Genomic DNA, 19,746 nt, shown 5'->3' with positions numbered 1-19,746 from the left:
TGGTACCTTCCCCACCGCCCCTTTCGCTAGCAAGGCCTGCAATTCTGGCAGTAGGAGGTGCTGCAGCTTTTCTGGCTTGTGTTCAGGTGGAACGTCCGGAGGTATGTTTATAAACTCTAGCGAGTGGCCCTGCTGTCGGAAGGATAGCACCAATTCGTTGGATGTGATAGTTCTCCATTCCCTGACGAATCGTGACAGCCGTCCACTGACCGGGGTGCTGAAGCGGGAGGACTGGGCCCTGGACTGGTCATTGTTGCTTTCTGGACTGGTCCCTGGATTGGGAGGAGCCATGGCGGTGCCGAGTGCATTTGTAGGACTGCGACTTCTTCCTGTACTGCTCCCCTGAGGACTATGGTGTCCTGCATGAAGACGACGAATGGTACGAGAAATGGCTGTCCCATGAAGTTGTATTGAAGCGTCCTTTTCCAGAGTAAAAGGACTGGTACCATTGTTGCAGCATGCCCAGGGAGCGAGCAGTCTCAGTGCCTGTATTGTTGGAGAGTAAGGCTTTGCCGAGCTTCTTTTCAAACAGGTCTGCGCTGCCCAATGGCATTTCAACAACTCTAAACTGGACATCCAGCTGGAAATCTGTGGCCTTGAACCAGCTTTGCCGGTGAAAGATAACCCTATTACCAAGGTGGTGAAATCCTGTGTCAGCAATATCCACGAACACTATAATGGCATGGTTTGATGCTAACTCGCCTTCATGCAAAATTTCCATTGCCTCCTGCTTTTTAACGTCCTGCAGAAACCTTAGTATTGGGCCCAGTTTGTACCATAGTTTGCAATCATCTCTGTCGAGAATGACCATTGCGTTGGCAGCCCTGATGGTAGTGGCTGTGGTGGTTATGATCTTCTTGCCGAAGGCATCCAGGAGTTTTCCTTCCTTGTCCCAGGTTACAGAGCACAACATTTACGGATTGGCTAACCTTTTCCTGGCTGCAGCAGAGACAACAATCTGGTGTAGGCCGTCTACGGGGGCAGATATGGGTGCTGTCTGGGGTGTCTGTATTTCTTGTCAAAGAGGTCCTTTTTAGCCGGAGCCATGGAGTGATGCGCCAGATGCACAAGACCACCCTCCCAAACATCCCGTAAAAGCAGAATTGACTGGTTCGATCTTTTCCGTTGCTCCCTCAGTTGGTACAGGCGACTGTCCGTGCACTGTTTCTCCGAGGTGAGGAAGAACATTTTCGCCGCCCTGCCCATGAGGGCATGGAAAGCACCCACTTAATCTGGTGTTGAGTCCTTAATCTAGTCTAAGGCAGGGGCGATATTTTTCAACACGTCAGTGTGCATGGTGGCCACACCGTCCAGTTGATCTGGGTCTGTGTCCGTCCCAGTCTCAGACAGTTGTCGTGTCTTGCCTGGCATTCAACCATTTTAGGCGGACGTGGAATGTCATCCTCTCTGGATGGTCCAGGGCCATCTGCAGGAGCCGCTTTGGTGGCACCGGGGTTGGTGCCGGAAAGCCTTTGCGATAATGTAGCAATCAGAGTAGTAAGGGTGGATAAAAAGTCCATCGACACGTCCCTTGGTGGAGGCAGTTGTGGAGCAGGTGGCCCCGAAGGTAATTCGCCGTTGCAGCGTTTGGGTGTAAGGGTGGCAATAATGGTAGACTTATCAGGCTCGCCTTCCCAAGTGGTGACCTAAGCTGCCCTCCCTAGGAGGTGGTCCTGCATTGTGGAGAAGAGGGAGGGGACATGACCAGTATGACATCCCTTTTTTCTAAATATTCAGAGGAAGAGAGACTTGGTTCTACTACGATGGTTCCCTCTGGCAGTGCCTCTACTCTGAGCTCAGGGTACAATGGTCGAGGGAGGGCTGCCAGCGCTGACACCGTGTTGGTGGGGGTGGCTGAAATGGTCGTTACCGATGGCCCAATGGTCGTGGCCATGCAAAAAGACAGTTTTGTCATCAACGGAGGTACTAATGTCGTCGTCAGTAGTCGCTGAGTCTTCACCGACGGGTTAGCCTCGTGGACAGTGTAGGTCTCTGCGTGGATGAGCCAGAGGAAGACTTGGGCGTCGACGAAGACTTAGTTGGCACCGAGTTTGAGGACTATGTCGATGGTAGATTTGAGTGTCGATGGCAAAGAGTGGCCCCTACACTTGGAAGAAGACTTATTTAACAGGGTTGCCTCTGTTGGGTGGAGGAAAAGGCCATGGCTGCTCTTTTCCTTCAAACCACCTGGGGCACTAACCTTAAGCGATGACCCGTTGTGAGGAACCCGAGGGCCTCCTCACTTCTTTCCCCTTTATATTGTCCTCCCAGGTGGCCAGGGAAAGATGGTTGCTATTGGAATCTCGACCCTGGTGGTCGATATGTGAGGCAAGATAACCTAGGTAAAGGAGACTTGGGCAGTGGGGAGGAGACATCCTTGGGTGAGACACAGTACTACCCCATTTCCTATTGCAATGAAACTGACCTTCCCCCAGGCCTTTATAGGTTATTCCCAGTCCTTTTCCCTATCATTCCAGTGCTTCCTATTCATACAAACACCACTTAGGTACTGAGATGAGGAGGCCACCATTAAAACAAAACAGACTGGAAGCACCATGAGCGGTCTAGTTGTTGGGCTTATTATCCTGGAGTGGGAACTTTAAATGTGAATCAGCTGAGAAGCTGAAAGAGGTTGAGAGCAATATTGGACTGGAGATCGTGTATGAGAGAGTGTTGTTAGTAGAGGCTGCAGCAGACCGTTGGAAGTTGCAGAGTGTGCCGAGGCCAAGGACACTGAGGTTGGGGCCGGGAGTTTGGCAAAGGAGCTCCTGCTCCGTTCTACAGGAAGTGGTGCCGAGCGGGGCCATTCCCAGAGAGACTTAAGTCGCAGAGAGACTTAAGTCGCAGAAACAGGCATAGCTGGAATGATAGCTGCGTTAGAAGAAAGCACACTGTGGGCAACCCCTGAAAGTTGGAGAAGTTATATGGATGCTGGGGCCAAGACACTGCAGAAGGTGCCTACCGGTTCTGTGTGGGTCTCCCCCCCCCCCCTAACCGCCACCCAAGACTTCGAACGGTAAAGATTGCCCATCAGAAGGCATGTGGGAGGCTGTGGCTGGGGTTGAGTCGGTACCCAGAGGTCTCTGGAGCCGGGCAAGCTGCATGTCTGCAGAAGCTTCATACCAGAAGCCTAAAGTTTGGCAGCTGCTAAGAGAACCCACCATTAATCTAAACCGAGTGTTTCATTCTCTTAGCAAGGTCCAGAAGGCAACAGTAGCAAGTGGGGAACATCCATGTGTGAATGAAAGTTGCCCAGCGCTGACCGAACTCTGACAATCGAATGATACAAGTGGATCACTCGCAAGTGATGAGTGTCAGAAGGTAAGCAAACTTTATTTCTTTCATGTTATAACTTGGGAAGTATGCATCGCGTGCGATTAAAAGTGAATCCCAAATGGCACTTAATAGAAGGACGACTTATACCAAAGTGAATGTCATTCAAGTAAGTAAAGGTTTTGAGCATGAGAGAAGCAAACACGTATTGCCACGAGCCAAAAATAGTAGTGTAAAAGTAGTATAAAGACTGTGTATAAAAGAAACATGGGGAGAAAGGAACCAGGTGGGTTATGAAGAAAACATGAACCAGTGGCTGAGTTTCCTAGCAGGGGAGTGTACTAAGAAACTTATGTTAACAAGTGAAAGCTAATCTTTCAGGAGCACTTGAGGAGATATTGGGTGAAGCCTGCTGTGAAGTTGAGAATGCGGCAAGATAAATACAAATCAGGTGTGTCGGTTGCGCGACCTGAAACCGGTGGACCATGTGGTCCAACACCTGTGCCTAGACTGAGTGACCGATACTTGAAAAGAGCCAAAAGAGTTGAACTAACTTTTGGGTTTTACAAGCTAAAAGTCTGTCTTGCGGAAGATAATCTTGCAAGACTTTCTGAACTGTGTTGAACCATTGGGGAGGGGTAAACCCAGAGGCCTTTGTGGAACTGTTGAACTGTGCTGAACTCTTGGGAAAGGGAACGATTTTGCACTTGGGGAAGCCGACAATAAACCAGGAGCTCGGAAGAAGCCCAGAACTTTGAGCATTCCTTTGCTGCTCAAATCCCTAAACATTGTATATCTTTAGTTGTGAGGGCAAGTATAGGTTTTGGACACAGGCATACCTTTCGTTTGAACTTACTGACTCAGACTATCCTTAGTTTTCTTCAGGTAGAAAATTCCCACCTTAGCATAGGGTAAGTTAGGCCTTAGTCCATATTGACCTATAAAGTAAATAAAACATTTACTTGGAAAGTTAAATCTGTTGTCTGTGTCTTGCTTCATGATGCCTTCACAAGTCCTTGTGAGACGACCTTGGCTCGTCGTCCGCCTCCCTGTGCCTCTTCCTGCTGCTAGCGTGATCTTCATGCGAACTAGACCTCTTACTAGGAGGTGGTTCACTGGGCCGTCCTGCCGGACAGAGGTATGGCTCCGTACAGAAGCGGAGTCAGAGACCACGCCAGCATCCTCGAGCCACATGACAAGATGCCGGTGACTAAAATGCAGCATCTTCTTGGAGAAGGACTGGCAGATATTGCAGTCCTGGATCACGTGGTAGGGATGAAGACAGTCGAGACAGTCGTCGTGGTCTTCTATGCAGACATTCTTCAGCCCACAGTGGGCACATGCCTTGAACAGCCTCTTCCTCGTGGATTCAGCCATGAGGTAGGCCCAAACTGCACAGATGATGGAAAAGTTAGTTACCAGCGTCGGAAACTGTCTACAGACTTTGCACCCTTGCTGTCTGCACCGTTCATCGATGCGTCAAAAAAAGGTGATTTTCCATCCAAATTGTAATAAAAGTCTATTAAATGATATCATGTGCAGAGATAAAGTTTGACTCCCAACACAAATGTGCGGTAAAAAAAAATCTGAAGATGGTCGACATTGGGAGGAGTTAAGGGATATGTTCCTATTGGCTGTGGGCAGTATGACCCAAAATGACTAATAGAGCACAACATTGACTGAAAGTTTCAGTTTAAATTTAAACTGCTCTATGTTACAGAGGATTCCCAGCCTGATGACAGGGAATATTCACAGCATGTGAAGCTATGAAAGATCCAATGCTGGAGAACATTAAAATCTAGAAAGCACCTGGGCCAATACAAGACATTTAGGAGAACGGAGTAATTCTCTTGACCTTAGTTGGTCACTATAGTGGTAGGGTCTGCTAGGTTACATTTGGACAGCGGACTGATTTATTTGGACCATTAATCATGACTGAATAGCAGCTTAGTAAAGTAGGCAGGGAACACCCCATATTAATAGGGAAAGAAAGGCCTTATTCTGTTCTATTAAAAAAAATTGAAAAATTTGGTAAAATGTCCTTACAGAGTCTGCATCCATCTTCTGACCCGCCATAGTATTCTGGGACCCGTGGGTGCATCCATCTGTCCGATTCTGCTCATAATCTTGCTTTTGATCCCAAGTCTGTCATGTCTAATAATGAGCTGCACATGTTTCCATTATCAAGTTTGCTCCCAAAGCTCAGCGGTTCACCAGACTAGACTATAACAGCTATATGTAATGTGCTATGCCCCAATATGCTACACACAATGTAACTCCCTGCAGCCTTATCGCCCTCCATGTAACACATCATGTATACCTAAGTACACCTACGTGCAACTGTAACTAAGCAGATTCCATGCAACAGCACCACAATGCCTCTGGGTGGTTTTGCACGGTTTATAAATGCAAATAAATGAGTGAAGAAGTCCAATGTTATGACATGCCTGAATGGGATGCCTGCTCCTCCAAAGATGTAATGGATGAGACTGGTGTGAAGGACTCATAGGAGGGAAATGTGGGGGGGAGGGGCATAGGTTTTGAACATTGTAATTAACTTCCCAGACCCCAGCTGCATGATAATACTGTGCTGCTAATGCAAACTGCCATGTTTAACGAGTGCCTTATTCCCACTGTGATGTGAGCCTTATGTTCTACTGTGCATGTTAGAACCACAACAGCTTTATTGCCTAGGGTGTAGCAGTGCCTGCCTCCACACTCTCGTCTCGGACATGTTTCCCTTTTGGAATAAGTAAGCACATTTTAGGCTGCTGCTTTCCTAGGCAAGGCAGCATTAGCAAATAAGCAGGCTTGCCTACTTGAACCATGTGAACTGTAGAAGTATCTTACCTTGCATGAATCACTATCATTGTATGCCTTCCAGCCTGATTGTATTGTCCTGAGTGTGAGAATACAGCAACTGCCAGAGAGTTGTATGCCGAGACACTGTCCATCTAACTGCAACATTGTTTGTCTCATGTCCACACCTCCATTTCCATTGAAATGCATGTTCATCTTCCAGTATATAACCCAGTGCATTGAGGGGAGTAGGGGTTACTTGGTCAGAGTCTGGTACTGCCGTTGGTTTATTGCTAATAAAAGCACTCACCAATCCACCACAATAGTCTTTGGTTACTTTTTCCACAACATCTGATATGCTGGGTTTTTGCTTAGTTGACATTCAATAATTGGTTTAAGGTTGTTCCCATATGCAGTAAGTACAGGGGGTGTCACGTGGGCAACATAGCAACCTGACCATATTTAAAACCTTATAGAAACATATATAGCCTAAAGAATATCATTATAGCTTTATTTTCTACTAGCTGGGGTACCCAGTGTTGCCAGTGTCCTGATCGAGTGGTCTCTCAAGTGCCCTGGATGATGTTGCTTTTGTCGGCAAGTCTTGCTTCAGTTTGCTTTTCTCATCTCATTTGCCCTGGAGAAAGTTGCTCTTGTCCTCTGGTCGGCAAGTCGTGCTACGTTTGTGGTTGTGTTTCAGAAGCTCTTGATATTGATTTTCACTTTGCATAAGGAACAAGTTACTTACCTGTAACTGTTCTCCAGCATGGGTCTAGCATGGATTCACATGCTCATGAATATTCCCCGTCGTCAGGCTGGGAATCCTCGGTAAGGAAAAACCAGTATCAGTTTCGTTTCTGATCTGTCTTTCGTAGTAGTAACCAATCACTGATCTCTGCGTCATACTGACCACAGCCAATGACTGCCCTCTCCCTAAGCCCCGCCTCTGGCAGCCATCTTCAGATTTGGTAGCACGTGAAGTGGCAGTATGACCAAGTGAAGAGCCGCAGAGGGGTAGGCGGGAGGGTTCGCATGTGAATCCATGCCAGACCCATGCTGGAGAACAACAGTTACAGGTAAGTAACTTGTTCCTTCCCCAGCATGGGGTCTGGCATGGATTCACATGCTCATGAATATAAGAATACATAGCAGTACACACATGCACAACCACGGGGGGTGGCAAAAGGCTCAACATTAAGCGATACAAAAAACTCAACATTAAGCATCTCTTACCTCCTCACCAGGCTCACCTTAAGCGAACAGGTTGCGCAGCACTGCTTGGCCGACCCTGGACTCCTCCCTGGAATCCCGATCGACGCAGTAGAATCTCGTGAAGGTGTGCGTCGACCTCCACGTAGCAGCCCTGCAGATGTCCAGCAGGGACACACCAGATAAGAACGCCGTAATAGCAGCGATCGCTCTGGTCCAATGGGCTCTCGGACAGCCTGGCAGCGGTCGGTTAGCCAACCGGTGGCAGTGCATGATGCAGCCGGAGAGCCATCTGGAAATAGAAGACTTCGAGAGAGCCTTCCCTTGATTCACAGGTCCAAAGTTCACGAATAGCTGTGATGTCCTCCAAAAACTCTTCGTGCAGTCCACATAGAACTTCAGCGCTCTAGCCACATCCAGCGAGTGCAAAGTCCTCTCGGCCGGCGACAAAGGAGACGGGAAGAAAACAGGTAACACCAGGGGCTCGTTAAGATGGAAGTCCGACGGCACCTTGGGCATAAAGATGGGTGCGTCCTAAGCACCACCCTCGAGGCATGGAAAGTCAAGTACGGTGCTTTGCAGGTAGGGCCTGGATCTCTCCCACTCGTCGTGCGGAGGTAATGGCCACCAGGAATGCAGTCTTCCACGACACAAACTTCATCGGTGCGGAGTGCATCGGCTCGATTGGGGGCCCCATGAGCCTGGTCAGCACCACGTTAAGTTCCCACGCCGGGGCCTTCACCGGCGGGAACGACCGGAACAGTCCTTTCATAAACGTTTACCAGTCGATGGGACCACAGGGACGTCCGTCCTGTGGTTCTGGTATATCTGGAGATCGCCGCCAGATGAATCTTAATGGAGGCATGGGCTAGCCCAGCCTTTGCCAGCGATAGCAGGTACGTCAGCACTTGAGGGGCCGTAATCCGTAGGGGGTTGATCTTCTGTGCTCGGCACCAGATAGAGAACCTCTTCCACTTATGACCGTAGCATTTGAGAGTAGAGGACGCCCTGGCCTTTGGCAAGAACCTCTCTGCAATCGGCCGGTATATCATAGCCTCCAAACTCTAGCGCTGCAGGAGCCAAGCCTGCAGGTTCAGCGACGCCGGGTCGTGGTGGAAGATGGCGCCTCCTTCTCTGGAGAGAAGGTCCGCATCCGCCGACAGCTTGATGGGAGGGGACGTTGACAAGTCCAGAAGGTCCGGGAACCAGATCTGCCTCGATCATCCTGCACCAGGACCTCTTGAGCTGGTTGATGAGTCGAAGCAGCAACGGCAACGGAGGGAACGCATACAGGTATAGGCCGTCCCAGGGGAACGAGAACGCATCGCCCATGCTTCTCGGCTGGGGAAACCTGCTGGCGAACCTCTTGCACTTCGAGTTCGTCGCTGTTGCGAACAGGTCGATTTGGGGTTTGCCCCATCGTCGGAAGAGTTGATCCACCTGATCCTGGCACAGTTCCCACTCGTGACACGTGCGCAGCTCCCTGCTGAGAGAGTCGGCGATGGTGTTTCTTTCTCCTGCCAGGAGAAAGGGAACCAGGAACATCCCCTGGGCGATCGACCAGTGCCACAGATCCTGTGCCTCCTTGGATAGGGCTGGGGATCTGGTGCCTCCCTGCTTCCGTATGTAAAACATTGTCGTGGTGTTGTCCGTGAAGATCCGCACCACCTTGCCCTCGAGCGATGGGAGGAACGATTTGAGAGCCCAGAACACGGCTCGGAGTTCCAGGACGTTGATGTGCAGGAGCCTCTCCTCCGGGAGCCAGAGGCCTCTTGCGTGGAGATCTTCGGTGTGGGCGCCCCAACCTTCCAGGGAGGCGTCCGTCGTCACCGCCTCCTGGTACGCCGGCGTCTGAAAGTCCTTGCCTGCCCTGAGGTGCGCTTGAATGCCCCACCACTGAATCGCCCGCCGGAACACCTCGTTGAGGGGGACCCTGTCTTCGAAGGTGCCCGTCGCCTGCATCCAACAGGCGTCGAGAAATTCTTGAAGAGGGCGCATCCGTAGTCTGCAGAGGCGCACCAGGTAGATGCAAGAGGACATCATCCCCAGGAGGGACTTGATGGACCTCACCCTGGCCACGTCCGTGGCTAGCAGGCGCTGCACTTTGCCCAGAATGGTCTTCGTCCGTTCTTCCGACGGTGCCGCCAGGCGCCTCACTGTATCGAGCTTCGCTCCCAGAAACAGGGCCACCTGCGAAGGCACCAGGTGAGACTTTGGGTAATTTATGGCGAATCCCAGGTCTGAGTAGCTGGACGGTCCTCGCAGTGTGTTCGACGGCGAGTTCCCTCGTCCTTGAGCGGATGAGCCAGTCGTCCAGGTAGGGGTAGACGTGAATCCCCTGCAGGCGCAGCCGCGCCGCCACCGGTGCTAGGCACTTGGTAAAGACCCTGATCGTCGTCGCCGCCGACGAAATGACCCGCCGCCCCATGGCGTCCAACTTCTTTCCCTCGCCGTCCGGCAGGGAATTCGACGTTGAGGCTCCTGACCCCGCCGCTTTCTTCTTCGCCGCCGCCGAGACGACCGAGTCTGGCGCTGGCTGGGCCCTAAGGCACAGGGGAGCGGTTTCAGGGACCCGGTACTTCTTCTCGTACCGGTCCCGTTTGGCTGGTGCCGTGAGGGGTTCTTGAGAACCGACAGGCCCATCTCACCCGTTGAGCCCTTCTCCAGCCAGCTGGCGAGACGGGATCGACAGTTCCTCATGGTCCGCTCCGACAAGTTCTTGCAGAACTGGCAGTCCTTCTCTACATGAGTCTTGTCCCCATGAAGACAGTAGAGGCATCGCAAATGTTCGTCCTCCTTAAACACATTCTGCAGCCCGCATCCAGGGCAGCTGCGAAACAGCTTGGGTCCGGGTGACGAACTCGCGTCCTGGGCCATCTCGAAGTAGGCCGCAAATCTTCTGGAATCCTCCAAGAAGTTGATTCGACGAAATCTTCACCCTTGAGGGGCGTAGGAAAATCCTGCAACGGGTAGCCGTTAACGGGAGTAGAAACGGTGGAGCTTGAGGCTCGATTAACCGAGAAAATGTGAAAATTCACCTGAAAAAGCGCGAAACACGCAGTAAAAGCTCGAGAGCTAAGCACGAGGACTCCCAACACTTGAACGTGCGGTAAAAATCTGAAGATGGCTGCCAGAGGCGGGGTTTAGGGAGAGGACAGTCATTGGCTGTGGTCAGTATGACGCAGAGATCAGTGATTGGTTACTACTACGAAAGACAGATCAGAAACGAAACTGATACTGATTTTTCCTTACCGAGGATTCCCAGCCTAACGGGGAATATTCATGAGCATGTGAATCCATGCCAGACCCCATGCTGGAGAAGATGAAGCTTTTCGAAGTGATCTCCGTTTTTTGTGCGGCATGTTTCAGTCACTCAATGGCTTCAGCACATTTGAGAAAATGTGCAAGAAAGATTGATTGATTGTGCTCTCTTCTCGTGAATGAACTTCAGCAAACTGCAACCTGCCATTTCCCATATTTGGAGTGGCGTGATAAAAAGAAATTTACATTTTATTAACTCCCTTTAAGAATGGTTTAATAAACACTTTTGAACTGTATGTAGTAATACATTTCAAAGGAATAACCAACACATCTAACAATTTGCTTCAGACACTTTTCCAAATTTTGCCTCCTTCTGGTACCTACTGTAGTGAATTGGGGTGAGCATCACTAAATGAGGGTGTCTACGGAGTGAATTATTTGCATCCAAACAGACTACAATCTTGCCCAGACAAAAGAGAATCCATGCAAAATTCGATAGACGTAGGTTCAACAGTTTGAATTTGTATAGCCGGACAAACATACACATACATTCAGCTTTATATATTAGATTCTGACTGAAATACAATTCCCACTATGCTGCAAAATAATGCAAATCTGAAAAATCTGATTTGACACCACTGTACATTCCTAACTTTATGACACACACACAAAGATAAACTGTGAACCAAGGATACCCGTGTGTAGAGCTTGATTGTCACAAACGTGCAGCTTGTTGATATGTTGCAGGATAAGAACATTTGTCTGTAAAGAAACGCTTTAGACGTTAAGCTAGTAGACATAAGATATACACTAAAAAGGGTGCTTTGGGTTACTCACTTTGTGTTGGAAGCAGATGCAGATCTGTTAAGTCAACAGAGATGTATGGGATCTTTCAGGTGGAAATGTCCCATCTCAGTGCAAACTGACAAACATTTGCACAAAGTCCCTGATAACAAAAGAATTGTCACTGCGAGACTGTTCTGGCCGTGCATTTTATCCTCTGCATTTTGTCCTGCTCATGACTGCTCTGAATGTGAGCAGGCCCCTTCAGCAACAGCCCAAGAATTGTGGAGGTGACCGGATGAGTGTTAAGCCCAATTAGTCCATAAGTGTGTGGCACATCTCGTCACTTTGACACACTCTAGTAGAGAGGTTTATAGTTTTGTTCGCTCGCCAGCATAATCAAGTTCCTTACAATGATTAGATCAGCAAAGGGGTCCACTTCCGGTGATTTACCAAGTTACCCCCCAACCAGCATAGGGTAGGACCCCGGTCTTTGCTGCTTGACAAAGGCGGGACGGGGGGGGGGCATCTAAGAGCTGGAGCCCCGTAGAATGATTTTGCGTCCTTGTCCTGCAAGTTCATCTGCCAGCACAGCCTTATAGTGAAGCTTTCTGCCTGGAATGGTTTTGCTGTTTGCTCTATTTAGGACGCTACTGCATTTCATTATACACATACATATTTACATTACCACCCAAAAATAAAAGACACATTCGCACATGGCAATTAAAAAAAGGTATGCAATACACTAAATGAGATGCATTTGGAAAGAGGAGGCACTTGGTGAATAGTATAATATCCCCAACACTAGGGAAATTATGAGTTTGTAAATCTTGGAAGCCTTACAAAGTAGGAAGCGAGTTTGCCAACAAGAAAACTCGATTGGACAGAGGTCTGGTGTGATTGAGCATAAGGTTAAACTGCGTAATCCCTTGTTAAACAAGACCCCAGGTGTAGGCTACAACACAGGCAGAAAATAACATGTTCGGGAAATTAGGCAAGCAAAACGAAAGCCACAAACAACTTAATTCCATCAGCAGTTTCATAATTTAATGAAAAAAGCACTTGTAAAAAGGAGGACATCTTCAAAAGGCAGAGTCCATTTTGAAAAATGGAATATATATATTTATGTATTTATATATAAAACAAAATAAATGCATAACAAAAGATTTACAAAAGGTTAAGAGGTAATACTTTCAACGACATTTGACAACCAAACAAGTACAGTAAAACTAGCAAATACACTTTGAAGAGAGGCAGGGACAATAGTTTAGATACTCAACTAAAAGAGATCCTTCATTTACATAGTAAATTCATCTAAAGAATATCAAAAATATTGTCCAGCACTGAACCCCACCCTTGCACAAATTGGCAAAATATGTGTTATTTGAAAAAGCACCAGCATTTATTTTTTCTTTCCACGCGAGCTCAGTTTGCGTAAAATGCAGCAGCATTGCAATGTTATTTCAGTGCCTCATCAGCTTGGAGAAACGGTTGGGGTGAAAGCTCAGTCCTTCGAGGTAAAGGCGCAGAATTGTAAACCAAAATAAATAGGAGAAGTAAACAAGCAATGACACTAACAGTGCAATGGATGGGGCTGCCTCTGTCGCGAAAGAGCAATGCTCTGGTGACCAAAAATCTCCTCGAGCAAGCGCTTGCACAGACTCGTGGCCCTTGAATATACAACCAACAAAGTGTATTTTGTGCGAGTTAGAGTAAAAATCTCCTTGAAAATAGGAATGTTTTACTATCACACTATATTCTATAAAGCAAAGAGCACCAGTTTCAAAATAGAATTTAAAAAAAGGCAGGTACATACACATTTACAAGATGTCATTTGGCAGGATCTGGAAAGTGGAGGCGACTGACAAGAAGGGAACAGTCACCCTGAAGTTCACACCAACATGTTTGATAAGCTAATCTCACCACAATGGACAGAGGTCACGTGTTCATTTAGGGTGGTACGTACAAAGATCATATACACACAATTTCCAGTATCCAGGGGCGAGCAAGGCACCCTGATTTAGAACCCTATGGCTTGTCTACTAGTCACATATTACAGGTTAGGCCATTGATTCTCACACTAATATCCAGATTCTGGTGCACACCATCCAGTTTTCACTCGCCTTAGCTCATCAATGTTTGTTACATGCTGGTTTCTTGCATTAAATTCACAGATTAGAGATTCAGTGCCAATCTTGACTATTGCATCGGGTGGGTCGGGGGCTGCATGGGAAGGGAGGTTGGTGTTGAGGCCTTTTCTCCATGGCATTGCATTTTACAGCAAGGAGAATGTCTGCATATTCACGCAGCTCCCACCAAACGAAGCACCATTTTGCAGGAAATCATGCGAGTTCAATGATCATTGAAAAGCCCTGAGGATGAAAGTTTCTTTGCTTTAGGATTTGACAATTATTCATCACAAATGTTACGAAAGCTGCTTTCGATGGCATGCTTGATAAGTAGACCATTGAGGAGTTTTATGCAACAAATGTGCTTCAATTTCAAGTGTGAAAAAATTAAACTTTTGGATAAGCCTACCTGAACCGTCGAGAGTTAAGTGACTTGGACTACCTTTCCCAACTTGCTAAATTTAGCAAAAGCAGTCAAAGATCACCTGCGACTCCTAGCTTTAGGGAACTTTTCATTGCGTGCATCTGCTGTTGTAAACATAACTCGCAAACCCATTTGTATTTGTTTGTGGGGTAAAGGTTTTACATACGAATCCCACAACGCGTGGCCCCTATATAGAAAGCACTGGAGGGTGTGTCTTTATATAGGGTCAATGAGAAAACAATTTACAGTTAAAAAAAAAAAAACACATTTGCAGAATAAAAAATATCTGGGTCTCGGTGCAAGAGCAAGACGTTTAGTATCCTTCCCAAACAATCCACCATGTGAAGAATGGGCTTTAAATATGAAGAAAAGCCCCAATGTGTCTTAAGATGAAAACTCGCCCACTCGTTGTACCAATACCAAGGTACTACAGTCTCATTAACCTACTGCTGTCTCTTAACACCAGTAATTAAGACTCAGGTGTGCATGGCTGAAAAGAAACCATTTCTTTCTGGACAAAAAAGGTACAAGGCCCACCAGCTCTCAGGATACACTAGCTTCTGAGCTTTGATGAAAAGCAATCTGTAGTTTCACAAACCTATTTTGCATGAATCGCTCCATGCTACTGAGGAGGACATTATAAAACAAGGGATTCTGGATTACTATCATAGGGGGATTGAATCACAATCCCAGTTGAATGTTGACATTGTTGAACCACAATTGTACTCTGATATAACTGTAATGTTCTCCTAACCTAAAAGGCATTTGAAGTACCCTTAAGTGGCTATCCTGGCACTAGTCTACTGGAAGTGTCTTGTGTAGGCTGATGCTTTTGTTTCCTATCACCTCTGCAGTGAGCTGTGTGATGGTACATTTCTTTTTCCCTTGCTGCGACGATCTCTGCCAAAGTCTTTAATGGGGCTTTCCCGACCAGAGCGGTTCCTCCTTAATTGGTTTTGCTCTTTGTTCTCATCGCTCTCTGCTTCAGAGTCACTTTGTTCCAAGTCAGGGCAGTACCCATCACTGTCCTGGTATGGGGCACCTGGCACCGGATAGTCAGTCTGCTTGCTCCACATGTGATCCTTTGTGGACAACCTCCGAGACTTTTCACAGCTTCTGAGGTCTTCTGTTGTCCTCACTAAACTGTTGGTTGCCTCTTTAAAGGACCTGCTAACATGCTCAATGGTGGATTTCTTTAAACTTCCCTGACTAGTCGAGTGACACGTGAATACAGTTTCTTGTTCATACGTGGTTTGGCTACAACTGTCTCTCTGTGAAACATCTCCTGCTCGTCCCACTGCACCATTGCACTTGGTAAATCTCAAATTCTCTCGATTGACTTTTCCCTTGCCATTGGAAGATTGTCCATGCAAGACAGCCTGGAGGGCCAATGGTTTCCCCAATGTCTGACGCACATGAAACTTTGGGGGATCTGGAGGCCCAGAATTGTGAACAACCTTTTTGTCAAGGCCAATCTCTCGCACCACTCCATTACTTCGTTTATCCTGCGAATGTCTGGAATAGGATTTCTTCAAATCTGTAGACTCTGTAGTTGGTAGAACCTTCTTACTGTGCACAGGACTGTGGCTATTTTTCTCCACAGAATAAGTTCTGTTGAGCTTTGCCCGGGAGTTATTTTTAGAGTCTCTCAAAGTAACTTTAGGCATTTTTAACTTGAGAGTGATGCGTGGAGGTGGATAGAAAAGGGTTTTCTGCAGCGCACTTGACAAAGGATTGCCTGAAAACAAAAACAGAAAATGTATATTTTTTAGAAATGTAGCTCACATATTTTCATTAATAACCCGAGATAAAAACAATGTCTAATCCGCAGACACAGGGCTCAAACAGTTGCATTCAAAATTGCAGCAAATCAAGGAGAAAAAAAAGTCAGAAGTGTTTTAGAAGTGTTGGTAAAATTGACATAATTCAAACTAGTGATATGGCCATAATGCAGCTGTGGCCGACTATGATATTCGTAAGATGATTGCAAATGAAATGTATATAACCATGTGGGGAGACATGAATAAAGGTGATTGGAGGAAGAAGTGGCAGCAAATTAACTGCAACTACATTTACTGCATTTGTTGGTCAGTCAGTAAAGGGTCTTTCTCGCCGGTAGACGGGTGCGGGGAAATGGATCAGAATGGAAACCACCATTCCTGAACTGCAGTAGGGCAAATGGTCATCCAATGATAAACAGTAAACTCTTCCATAAGGAGGGGGGACTAAAAGCGAGGAGGATGATCCACCTCTGCTCTTCCTCATAGCTCTGCGTACACACTAGAAAAAGGGAACTTGAGCACCAGGTGCACCACAGGATATATCTCCTGACATTTTCCAACAGAAATGGAGGGCCAAAACAGTGGACCACACTATGTGCAGTGTGATTGCATCTGGAGGAATACAATGTTGCAGCGGTAGCCAGTGTAGCTAGCCAAAGATTGGGGAGGTTGTATCAACTGGTACCAGGAAGCAGATTGGCAGTTTTGCTTTGTATAATCACCCTTCTGCTCAGGTAGGCACCCCAAATAACTAGTTGTAACAATCTACCTGTAAATGAATACAGAAATCTGATTGCAGTAGTGAGAAATGGGAGGACTTTCCAAAGGAGCTTGCAACGGTAAGAACCAGGTAATAGCTCCTGCCAGTCCAGTGCCATGGAGTGGTCACAATCTTGTTTAAACCCTAGGTTTTTCACCTAGGAGACTGGTGAAGAAAGTGTCCATAAATGGTGGCCTGAAGCTGGAGTCAGAAAGTTCCTCAACTATTGCGTGAGTCTAATCTCCTGTAAAAAAAAACACAAATCTGACGTTGCCCCTTTTCTATTTCTATGGTGGTGGATTTGGGCAGGACGGAGTACCAGGCCCACAACACAAAGCTCAAGTCCAGCAGGGGGCAAGGGGCGTGGTGGGTAGGGAAAGGTTTCAGGATTTCTTGGAGGGGTGGGAGGTATGGTGGTGGCATGGGGAGCAACGTTCTCTTCCTACAATGAAGATGGCAGCACACAGAGAAAGGGCCTTGGGTGGCTGGAAAACGCGGGCAGTACACTGTTCATGGCCGCATTTTCATCCACTCGATTGTCTGAGCACCCTTCCCTGGGTGCGAATGATCAATAATCCATACCTTCCCCTCATCCAGTACTGGTAGATTTCCTTTTGTTATTCCATTTCTTCACAATGTCTCTTTAGCCCAACAAAGTCAATCACCAGATGCAATTCAACACACCAAGCAGCTGCCTACTTTTCAAATTCCCAAAAGAATATCTTTTGTTTAAAATGTGTTCACCTGTGCTTTCTACAAATAGCATTCTTTGCTTCCTTCCTCTACAGCTAAACTATTGTACATCCCCAAGTAGGAACCAAAGAGAACCCACCCGCCCCCAACATGACTGCCTTACAATGAAACAGGCTCACCCCACTGCCTTTTTAAAAAAAAAATATATCTATATACACACACACACACACACACACACAATTTGTAAATACCTACCTAATCTACAACTATTAATGAACACAGTTGGATGGCTACCGCCATTCAGTTTCAGTACCCATTTATAAATCAAGTAATCGATTTTTTTCACAATTCCCACCTATATAATTGTAGTGACAAGTACTCAAGTAGCTCCTCTACTTAAGCTGATGAATTGTAGAAATCCCTTCGATACTCCTTGGAATGTACTCCGATCTCCACAAATTAATTCATACTATTACCCCTTACTGTATGGTTTAGATGGGTCATGGCTTCCAGTCCCCACAACCCTCAATGTAGCCCTCTACCCCCTTCAAATCCGCTGTTGGTCATTAACTCTATGATCTGCTTCTTTTCATTTTTTTTTATTGAGTTACAAAATGCATAAGCCCCACAAAGAAAGACAGCCATTCATGAATAAGAATGACGTTGGAACAGTAAGTTACAGAATACATCTTCTTAACATCACAATTATTGTGTTCCTGGCATGGTATGGTATGGTATGTAAGGGTGACAGAGGACTTGGAATTTGGGACTTACCCCATTGTATGACAAAACATTCTCTTCGAGGCAACACTTTGTAAGTCAATCTTGGACTCATTCTTTACAAATCAGGGAAGGACCATCTTCCTCCTATTTAGGAATAAGCATTCCAACCAAGCCCACGGCTTTGAATATAAAATGATTTCATTTCATATTAATAAGAAAGAATTTGAAGCACCCAAGGCAAGTTAGGGCTGGGATATCTCAAGACGAGTACCCAAAATCCTCTCCAGATGGGAAACTACTCCATTCCGAGACTCTTGAATGACAGGGAAGCTAAATACGTGACCAAGATCAGAAGGACAAGCAGCGTTTGTGTGAGGATAACAAATATTGATCTTGCCCAGTGTCTAGCACCAAGAAAGATATAAGTGTATTCATGTGTTGGTGTGTGTAGTTTCCTAGCTAATACATAGAGTCCAACACACAAGAGTGCATATCATTTCCTGAAATATATCACCTTATTTTTGGAGTACTGAATCTTAATCAATAGACTTAGTCTTAAAAACAGTCTAGTATTTGGATATTACATTACATGGAGGAGCACCAGCTTGAAATGGAATTATCTTTTAATGAGCCCTAATCTGTAAGGGTTTATGAAAAATGGTGCAAAGTGAGTAGCCCAACGTAAGATCAGAAAATAGTCAAACAATTGTCCAAATAACGTCATTGAGCGATTTCCCTAGAATCTTGAAAGCCAGAAGAGAAGAGTAATTGGAGTCCACAATTAGCAAAAGGCAAGGCGTATTATTTTTTCAAATGCCATACAGCTGAAAATCTCTTGTAATAAAATTGCTACTTGCTAGTTTTTGAAATCTTACACTTGTACAAAAAGAACTAGAGGTACCAAACCTCAAATTATTTAAAAGCATTTCAAATTACCCCAGAACTGGTGCCTCTTAAGCAAGGAACTTCACAAGCAATGAAACTACTGCATTACAAAATCTTGAGTTAAATAGCCTTCAATCGAAGATCCAGCAACTTCTCTTAAAAGAACATTGCCAAAACTAGTGAATTGCCTGACCAACACAGCTCGATTTAGTGCTTTTAGAGCAGTTAGCTAGAATATATATTCAGACATGCATGGGCTAGAGTGAAAAGTAAAAATGTTCTCACTTCCTTACACCTGATGCGACTTGTCATCCCCAAAAAATAAAATGAGTTTGTGACTCATTGGTTCCCCCGCACCTCCCCTACTATCCTGCTTGCTCCCAACTCAACAAGGTCTCTCCCACAACAAGTCTGTTGCTTTTATCAACAGCAAGGGAGGTTATATTGACAAGTGAGCCCCCTCCTCCCCGGCAACACCTACCTCGCATAAAAACAGACCATTCAAGAGAAAAGAAAGAAGTGAAAGAATCTGTGACTTTGACAGATCAGTCCTTTTACATCACATGAATTACTCTGACCCTTTCTTCCAGGAGCGGTTCCACAAAGCTTAGTTTTTGGTCACCGCTACTTCACAGTCTACAGCTCCCCTCTCGGTAGCCTAATCATCTTTCCTATTCAAATCATCTTTCCTTGCCAAGTTGCACTGGTACACACTCCCCCTGGAAATCAAGACCACCATGAAACCCCAGGCCTTTAAAGTAAGTGTTGGCATCCCTTCTCCTGGGTTTCCAATCGTGTCCTCACTTATGCAAAGGTGTAAATATATCTTTTGTTCAGAGTCATCCACCTTGTTACTCTACCCTGTCCTCATTTTCACAAAGCTTCTTTAAATGAAGGCACAATATACTGACTGTCCAATTTCATGGTCTCAGACTCACAAGCAGAAAGGGCAGAGACAAGCACATTTAAGAGGCGTAGGGGAGGACGGCGAACCATGAATAAAGAAAACAAAAAGGGGGCCAAAAT

At 46.4% G+C, this 19,746-nt stretch overlaps 1 protein-coding gene across 2 annotated transcripts in view; it reads right to left on the bottom strand.

Annotated features, from left to right (window-relative positions):
- Positions 1–12,350: 12,350 nt before the first annotated feature.
- Positions 12,351–19,746, bottom strand: part of JADE3 (jade family PHD finger 3) — a 566,198-nt gene continuing 558,802 nt past the window's right edge. The window contains exon 11 of one of the 2 annotated variants that reach the window (XM_069636617.1): positions 12,351–15,616. In XM_069636617.1, the coding sequence (XP_069492718.1) occupies positions 14,721–15,616 (896 nt within the window). In that variant the 3' untranslated portion in view covers positions 12,351–14,720. The remainder of the gene's footprint in view (positions 15,617–19,746) is intronic. The other variant, XM_069636618.1, reaches the window with a different exon arrangement.

The sequence above is a fragment of the Ambystoma mexicanum genome, chromosome 7p, assembly GCF_040938575.1.
Source record: "Ambystoma mexicanum isolate Mex_15411 chromosome 7p, UKY_AmexF1_1, whole genome shotgun sequence".
NCBI classification, from domain to species: Eukaryota; Metazoa; Chordata; class Amphibia; order Caudata; family Ambystomatidae; genus Ambystoma; species Ambystoma mexicanum.
Note: the sequence above shows the minus strand (reverse complement) of the source record. Positions and strands in the feature narration are given on the sequence as shown.